We start from the raw sequence: 8,729 nt of genomic DNA, 5'->3' as shown, positions 1-8,729 counted from the left end.
TTGGGTATTGCTATTGCTGGCCAAGGCTGGGCTTGGGGCTCAACCTCAGATGTTGAGGATGGAGGGGCACTGCCTGACTCTCCCTTCCATGTCCCTCCGCGGTGGCTTCAGATCTGGAGGAAGCTATGAGTTTGCCCAGTGTGTGTTCATGGTCTCTACTAAATTAGAAAGGAAATAAGACAGGGCATGCTGGAGCTGTGGGAAAGAGTGTCACTGCTCTGTTCAACATTGAACAGGCAGCTTTATTTCCAGGTGTGGATTAGGACAACCTGGAAGAACCACCCTGGGAGCAGAGGATTGGAAAGGCACTTTCCCCCTCAATACATTTCAAATTCGTATACTTGAAAAATCACGGAGGCTTCTATAATCCACACAAAACAGTCTCTGTTTAACAGCATCACGTTCAGTTTTTTTAAAAAAAATAAATAAATAAACACTATGTATAGGCAAAGGACTGACATTGAAATGTTTCATATTCCACAATGTTGAAAGAAAAGACATCGAGTATTTTTTTCCATTGCACCTTTATTATTTATTCTGTTCAATGTTCAGAATTTTCATACAGTCTTTCTAGAATCACATAGAGCCTACTGAGTAGCTCCTTTCCCCTGACATTGCTTTATTTCTAACCAGCCTCCTCTCATCCCTTGTCCTTAGTGTATAATATTCTGCTAGTGTCCAAGGAGTTCCCAGGGTTGTTTTTACAGGGGAGGGAGAAGGGTGTACAGTGGTATCCTGCGGCTTTAGCTCCTCTCCACCTCCTCTCTTGTTCAGCAGCCTCCAGACCCCCAAGGGCTAAGGAATCAGACACATTGGGTTTGGATCCTGACTCCACCAGGAGCAATGTGATCTCAGGGACATTTCTTGATCTCTCTGAACCATTTTCCCTTCTTCTACAACGTGGGGGAGGAAAACCTCCCTCTCTCACAGGGTTACTACGAGAATTAAATGACTCCAAGTATCCAAAGCTTTTGGCACAGTGTCTGGGCACACGGTACACCCTACCTGCACCTTAGCTTCCTTCCTTCTGGCAGGGAAGAGAAGATATCTGATAAATCAATGCCAGAGCCAGCTGCTCAGGAGCATTTGCTTTATAAATGAGCCTGGTCCCTTTAACAGAGCCCAAGAAATGACTCTCTAACGACGGAATTTCAGACACCACAGCATGGGTGAGGGAGAGATCTGGAGGCATAGACTATAGAAGCCTCAGAATCATTTGAATCCAGCCAGGCAGACTGCTGCTGCTTTTGCCTAGGGGCAAGGCTGGTGATACAGTTTGGCTGTCACACCACCCAAATCTCATCTTGAATTCCCACATGTTGTGGGAGGGACCCAGTGGGAGGTAACTGAATCATGGGGGCAGGTTTCCCATGCTGTTTGCATGATAGTGAGTAAGTCTCACGAGATCTGTTTTAAAAATGGGAGTCTCCTTGCACATGGTTCACTTTTCTTGTCTGCCACCATGTGAGACGTGCCTTTCACCTTCCACCGTGATTGTGAGGCCTCCTCAGCCATGTGGAACTGTAAGTCCAATAAACCTCTTTCTTTTGTAAATTGCCCAGTCTTAGGGATGTCTTTATCAGCAGTGTGAAAACCGATTAATACAGCTGGCAATGGCAGAAGGAATACTAACCCTCTCTTTTAGGCCATGTCACTGTAGCCAGGCAAGGACCCATTTCAGGGAGCCAGGAGAAGGGAGCCAATTTGTTTTTATGCAACCATCCCTGCCAGAGAGGAAGTTGCTTCACGTGGGTGTAAACCAGGGGCTTTAAAAATGCAGCAGTCCTTTAGGGCAATCATTAAATCCCCTCGTTATGCCCCTGAAAAGTCACTTGTCACAAGGCTGTCCTCACAGCCTGAACCACCATGAGCTCTCATGGGGGAGTTCTTGTGTCATTTATACCCCACCCACTTTTGAAGAGGATCCCAGGTATCTTGCCAAGGAAGGAGTAATGCACCTAGTTCTGAGCTTTCCGCCTTGTTCTTCCCAACTGTCACGGTATATGACCACTAAAATCAAAATCTGATAAACGAATGGTCACAAGAATGAAACAATAACACTGCCAATAAGAAGCTGAATATTCTGTTCAAAAGTTCATCTGCAAATACAGCCACGCTCTTCTTCCTCAACAGTAGTCCTTTTAATTTTAAGCTGATCTATCACTCAGCCCTTATTCATGCATAATTCTCAGTAAAGATAGGGTGCATCTAAGGTCTGCATGCCCACAATCGTTTGACATCTCCGAGAGAACAACAAAAAGCCACTCAATAGACAATCTTGAAACATGCACCAACCAAAACCATGGCTGGTAGTATGGGAAAATGTCCTTCAGACCAAAGAGGCAGAGAGAGAGAAAAGGAGAGAGAGAGAGAGAACAAGAGCGCAAAAGTAAAAGATTCGAGATGAGACAAGAGGACTAGAATGGCTCCACAAGAGAACACCTGCAGTTGGGGGAGGACAAAGCACATAAAACCAAGGAAAGCTCTATGGATCTGGGAGTGCCTTTCCAAGTATTTGGTTCATGCTAAAAAATACAGCATATTTATTAAAAATATATATTTATAAACCTTGATATGAACAGATACACACATCAAGCCAATGAAAAAAGAAAAATAAGTTATCTCCCTGGTATCAAATAGTTAGACACTTTTGATGAATGGGATGCCTGTCAAAGGGCTGCCCCTGTGGTTTTTCCACTAAATAGCTCGTCAAGTGAAGATGAAACACTTGTCCTGGGAGACACACCTCTGAGCCGTGTCCGCCCTATTCATCTTTTCAAATATGTGATATCCGTCAGCGATCTGGAATAATGAATTTCTGCACCCATCCGCTCACCGATGGTGTCAGAGGCTGGTTGTCCAAGCATTCTTCTGGGCCCCCTGCCAAAGACGTTGAGTTCCTAGTGCTGTGAATGAGTTTTGTTGGAATCATTGTGCTTTAGTGTCTGCTCCCTGCAGCAGGATCGGTCTATTTGTGTGACCTTCTGTAAAGTCTGAAGGTGCATTTGACTGGGTGGTGTGGGTGGGTCAAGCCTGCTGGTTCTCGCAGGGTCTGGTCAGTGATACGCTGACACGCAGGACTTCCGTCTCTGGCCATCCCGAGGCCTCTGAGGACGCTCTGGGCCATTCACAGGGTGGTGTATATGTAGACAAATATGATCACAATCAGGTTCAGAATGGTCCCGATAATCCCCAGCATTGCCAAGACACTCTCCTCCTTACTTTCTTTTTCTTGACCTCCTCTGTCTTCATCATTTCCACTTGTGATTACCATCTTGGTTGCAAATGTCTTTATCTTCCTCGCCAGGCTAACCTGTAATTGGAAAGAGGCAGCACAAAAGATGATCACTTATAAGCACGCCCTCCATAGCCAGGCAGATCTGCAGTGGGTGGTGATCTGCTTGCAGGTCAGACCGTGCTGCGGGGATGACAAATCACACAAGGATCCTATCTTGGGACACCTTGCTCTTGGCCATGGGAAAACGGCAGAACACAGCTAATCGGTTTAGAAGATGAGCGTCCTGACACTGGTACAGAGAGAGGAGCCTAGAAGTCTACCCGGGCACCACCCACTTTGTTGAGCTGGTTTTCCCACTTTCCCTTGAAGGAGAAACTGGGTCAGCTGCACTGCAGTGAAACTAAGGTCTGCGCCCTTCGTCCTGGCGGTGGGAATTTCACACACTCTCACATATCAGGTTACACCCAAGAAACGTGCTGTCCTGAGTATCCACGAAGTGTGTAGGGGGAATCACGGTCCTACCATGCTAAAGCTCTGACTGCGATATGGGTAGAGATGGTTGGAAGCCAGGGAAGGCGATTCATGGAGACCAGGCAGGATGGTAAGGGGTCTACGCAGTGTGAATGAGTAGTACCATGAGAAATTATCACAATCCTTGGTAGAAATAGATATTGCTACAATCATTCCAGAAAATTTCCTGGCATTAGTCAGAAAAGTGAACAGACATATTCTACCACTGGACACCTGCTCTGCCAGGTGTATACCCTAGAGAAGGCCTTGCTTCTGTGCACCTGGAGACATAGATAGGACTGTTCCCATGGGCTTCATCTGCCATAGCAGAGAACTGGAAGTTACCCAGATATGCACCGAGAGGAGAGCAGATGAACATGTGGTGGTCAGTCTCTACAATGGAATATTATACGATGATGAAATGAATGAATTACAGCTACATGCAACAGGAAGAACAAAGCCCAGACACTTAACGGAGGGAAAAAGCACATGGCAGACAAATTTGTGCAGCAGCATTTGATTCATAAAGGCTCAAAACAGGCAAAACCAAGTCATCTATTGTTTTAGAGATGAGCTCTTTGATTTTCATAAAAAGTAACGGAATGATTAGCATCAAAATGACTAGCGTAAAACTCAGGAGAGTGGCTTTCTCCAGGCAAGAGCGGAGCAGGCTGCCATGAAGGAGGGGCACCAGTGGCCTTCAGATACTAGTCATCTGCCATCTGTTAAGCTTTAAACTGTTCCTTTAAACTGCCGGCATATCTTCCAGCTACTCTTTTTGTATGCATGATACATATTGCCATAATCAAAATAACTTTTTATTTTCGAAGACAAAAAACGTGGCCATCCAGGAGGCAGACTGGGCAGTCAAAGCCTTCTTTTCCACCAATTGCTGGTCCAAACCATAAGTAAAATAGGACTAGTGTGTGTGGTGGTGGCAGCCCATCCACTTGTGATGTGATGTGCACCAGACCAGCCCCATAGCTACATTTCCTCCACTGGAGGGCTGCAGCTTTAGAGCCAGAAGGCTTTTCATACTTCAGGGTTTGATGATGGTTAAATTTATGTGTTGGCTTGACTGAGTCATGCATGCCCAGGTAGTTGGTCAGGCGTTATTCTGGGTGTGTGTGTGTCAGGATGAGATTAGCATTTGAGCTGGGAGACTGAAGAAATCAGACTGTCCTCCTCCATGTGCGTGGTGACGGACCAATCAGCTGAAGGCCCGAATGAAACAAAAAGGCTGACGTTCCCCCAAATTCCTCCTGCCTGCCTGCTTTCAAGCTGGGACAATGGCTCTTTCCTGCCTTTGGACTGGACGGTCGATTTTCAGGCAGCTCTTCCTGGGCCTGGAGCCTGCAGGTCTTCAGATGGAACCACACCACCGGCCATCCTGGGTCTCCTGCTTGCTGACTCACCCTGCAGATCTCAGGCCTTGCTGGTCTCCAAAATCACACGAGTCAATTCTGTATAACAAATCTCTTTATACACACCTATATATATATCTTACTGGTTCTGTTTCTCTTATTCGAAAGCTACCTTAGGACACACATCCAGGAAGGATCACAAATGGGAATCCAGGAATGTGGGAATGTGAAACGAAATGGGAAATGAAATGCCTGCACGCCCCTCCCTCCGTGCACGTGGGCCCCGAAAGGGCTGGGTCGCTCGCACCTTACAGAGCAGCTCTGGATCCGGAGGACAGTATATGTGAATGAACATCTGTACGAAGGAGAGGCAAGCACATCAGTGAAGAATGGAGGAACCGATGCAACACGAAAATGTGCGTGAGTGAACAAAGGAATGCCCTAAAGGCAAGTTTCATATTCCTCACAACTTTGGTTTACTAGACAGACCTACAGTGGGTTCCTACTCCCATAGCTCAGTTAGGGAAAGCTTCTAGTTGGATTCGTTTGGTTTTCCTGCTTTTTCTCCCCTCGTATGCTTTTAATGATGTATAGTAAACACACAGAAAAGTCCACAAAGTGTGTACAGCTTGATACATTTTCATATCTGTTTAGCACTGAGATAAAGAAACAGAGCCTTCCAGCACCCAGGGGCCTCCCACAGTACCCCGTCCAGTCACTATCCCTACCTCCTGAAAACCATTATTGTGGCTTCTAACACCATTGATGAGTTTTGCCTGGTTTTAAATTCTACGTAAATGGAATCATACAGTATGTCCTCTTTTGAGTCTGATTTCTTACTTTCTACACTGTGCCTGTGAGATCTGCTCACATCTTTGTGTATAGCTGTGGCTTATTCACTCTCATATGTGAACAGTATTCCACTGGATCACTACACCCAAAATTTATGTCTCTATTCTGTGGCTGATGGGCATTTTCGTTGCTTCAAGTTTGGGGCTATTATGAATAATGCTGCTATGAACATTCTTGTACATATCTTTGGGCAAGCATATACATACATCTTTCCCAATATTTCATATGAAGTTTTTTAACATACAGCAAATTCGAAGGAATTTTATACTGAGCACCCATAAACTCACCATCTCAAATCCATCACTAACATGTTCCCATACTTGCTTTGTCACATATCTGCCCATTCCTTATTCATCTATCTTCTTTTTTGGGTGCACTTTAAACTACATATATCATTATTACTATTATTATTATCATTATTATTTTAAGACAGGCTCTTGTTCTTTTGCCTAGGCTGGAGTACAGTGGTGTGATCACGGCTCACTGCAGCCTTGACTGCCTGGGCTCAAATGATCCTCCTGCCTCAGCCTCACGAGCAGTTGGTACCACAAGTGTGCACCACTATGCCCACCTAATAAAATTCCTTTTTGTAGAGACTGGGTCCCACTATGTTGCTAGGCTGGTCTTGAACTCCTGGGCTCAAGCAATCCTCCTCCTGCCTCAGCTTCCCTAAGTGCTGGGATCATAAGTGTGAGCCACCATGCTTAGCCTAAATTGTAGATATTATTTCACTTGCCCTTAAACACAGAAGCATGCTGCATGTTTTAACTACAGTTCAGTATTTATTTACAGTTTTCTCTTTTAATGTAAAATTCACATGTGCATTTCCTATTGACTACATACATACCCAGAAAAAGAGCTGCCAGGTACAGGGTATGCATATGTTTGACGGTAGTGGATACTGCTAAACAGCTTTTCAAAGTGGTTGTGTCTGTTTGCTACTTTGTAGGTGTTAGTGGATCCCCTATTTTTATTTTAGCGACTCCATGGCTCAAACTTTGCACCAAGTCATGAGAAGTTGGTTGTAAGAACCTTAGAAATCCACTCCCTTTACTGCCCTGGACAGATGTCTATCCAAGCACTAGTCATTTCTTTAATGGAGTCTCTGGTTTATCATTCATCTTCTTAGAAAGACTGCAAGCCCTTGGAGGAAGGACTTTTGAATCCCCACCTCCAAGCGTAGTGCCGGGCATGGAGCAGGAACTTAAGAAAATTGAATGAGTGAATGAATGAGTGACTGAATGAATGAGTGGGTGCTCTGGGGCAACCTGGCATCTCCCAGTCTCTGCAGGCCAGGGAATAGATGGCCAGGGTTGGTTTAAGAAGATGTAATTAATGTTGCCTTTATAACCAAAGACCCATCATCACAGTCAGTCAAGCAAAACAAAGTGCCTGTCATGGAGGCTGCTTTGTTTCAAGGCTTAATTTAGCCTCTTTCCTGAGTTAACCCGAGATAACTCTGACTCAGGAGGAAGTGGAGGGGAATAATCAGGTCAGCTGTGTTTACTTTCTGAGGACTCTGAAGCAAACAAAGACCTAGAAGAGACCTTCTCCAACTCACAGAAGAGTTGCATCTCAAGCATCTGTTTCCAAGTTGCTTAAGTCGTCAACTTGGAAACTTGAATTCCCTTGTAGACACCATGTTGGGAGTGTGGCTTGATTCCCCGGGGAGTTACTGAGGGCTTCCTTAAATGGAGTGGTTAGAATATTGTTTTCTTTGGAAAAAGTTGTCTGGCCAGGGTCTGAAGGATGAAGAGTGATGGAGGAGACTCACAGAATCCAGGAGATTAGCCTAGAAACCAGAGCAATGATAGAGATGGGAAAGGAAAACAGAAACAATAAGCAACAAGTATAAAAATAACTGCACATTTTAAAATGAATTAGACAGTGTAATGAGAATGTTTGTAACTCAATGGATGGATGTTTGAGGGAATGGATACCCCATTCTTCATGATGTGTTATTTCACACTGTGTGCCTGTATCAAAACATCTCAAGTACCCCATAAATATATACACCCACTTTGTAGCCACAAAAATTAAAACTTAAAAAATAAAAGTAAAAAAATTTAAAAAAAACAAGCAAAGGCTGGGGCCAGTCAATGTCTGACATAACGTCTGCTAAAAGGTATATACATTCATTTATTGACTCAGTCATTTACTCATTTCTTCCTGCCAGGGGCTGGGTGGAGGGGGAAGTGGGGATTGGCTGATAATAGTAAAGGCATCTCTTTTTGGAGTAATAACAATATTCTAAACTTAGATTTTTAGTGACGGTTGCACAACTCTAAATACACTCAATATACTAAAGTCATGAAACTGTACACTTCCAATAGATGAATTTTGTGGTTTGTGAATTATATCTCAATCAAGATGTTCATTTTTTAAAAACAGTATTTGCAATATAATCTGAAATATAAAGTGCCCAGAAATAAATCTAATAAAGAGGTGTGAAATTTTTATAAAGAATATTGTAAACTTTACTGAAAGACATAAAAGCTGACCAACATGAAAAGGAAGATATACCATCTTCATGGAATGCCAGCTTCAATATGCAAGATTCAATATCCTAAAAACATCAGTTTTTCCTAAAGTGTTCTATAGGTTTGTTGTAGTTCCAGTCAAAATGTCTACCGGGTTTTTGGTGTTATTTGATAAGTAGGTTCTAAAATGTCTATCAAAGAGCAAATGGATAATAACAGCCAATATGTTTACTAAAGAACAAGGTAGGGAAATCTGCCTCATAAAACATCAATATGTCTTAGGTC

At 43.8% G+C, this 8,729-nt stretch overlaps 1 protein-coding gene across 3 annotated transcripts in view; it reads right to left on the bottom strand.

The window, feature by feature from the left end:
- Positions 1 to 505: 505 nt before the first annotated feature.
- Positions 506 to 8,729, bottom strand: part of LOC104654483 — a 49,112-nt gene continuing 40,888 nt past the window's right edge. For 2 of the 3 annotated variants that reach the window (XR_004057394.1, XR_746849.2), the window contains exon 2: positions 506 to 3,313. Coding sequence is in view for 1 of the 3 variants with exons in the window: in XM_010353693.2 (XP_010351995.1) it covers positions 3,128 to 3,313 (186 nt within the window). In the remaining 2 variants the exon portion in view is untranslated. The remainder of the gene's footprint in view (positions 3,314 to 8,729) is intronic. The other variant, XM_010353693.2, reaches the window with a different exon arrangement.

This window comes from Rhinopithecus roxellana, chromosome 5, assembly GCF_007565055.1.
Source record: "Rhinopithecus roxellana isolate Shanxi Qingling chromosome 5, ASM756505v1, whole genome shotgun sequence".
Lineage (NCBI taxonomy): Eukaryota > Metazoa > Chordata > Mammalia > Primates > Cercopithecidae > Rhinopithecus > Rhinopithecus roxellana.
This window is presented reverse-complemented; position numbering and strand designations above follow the sequence as displayed.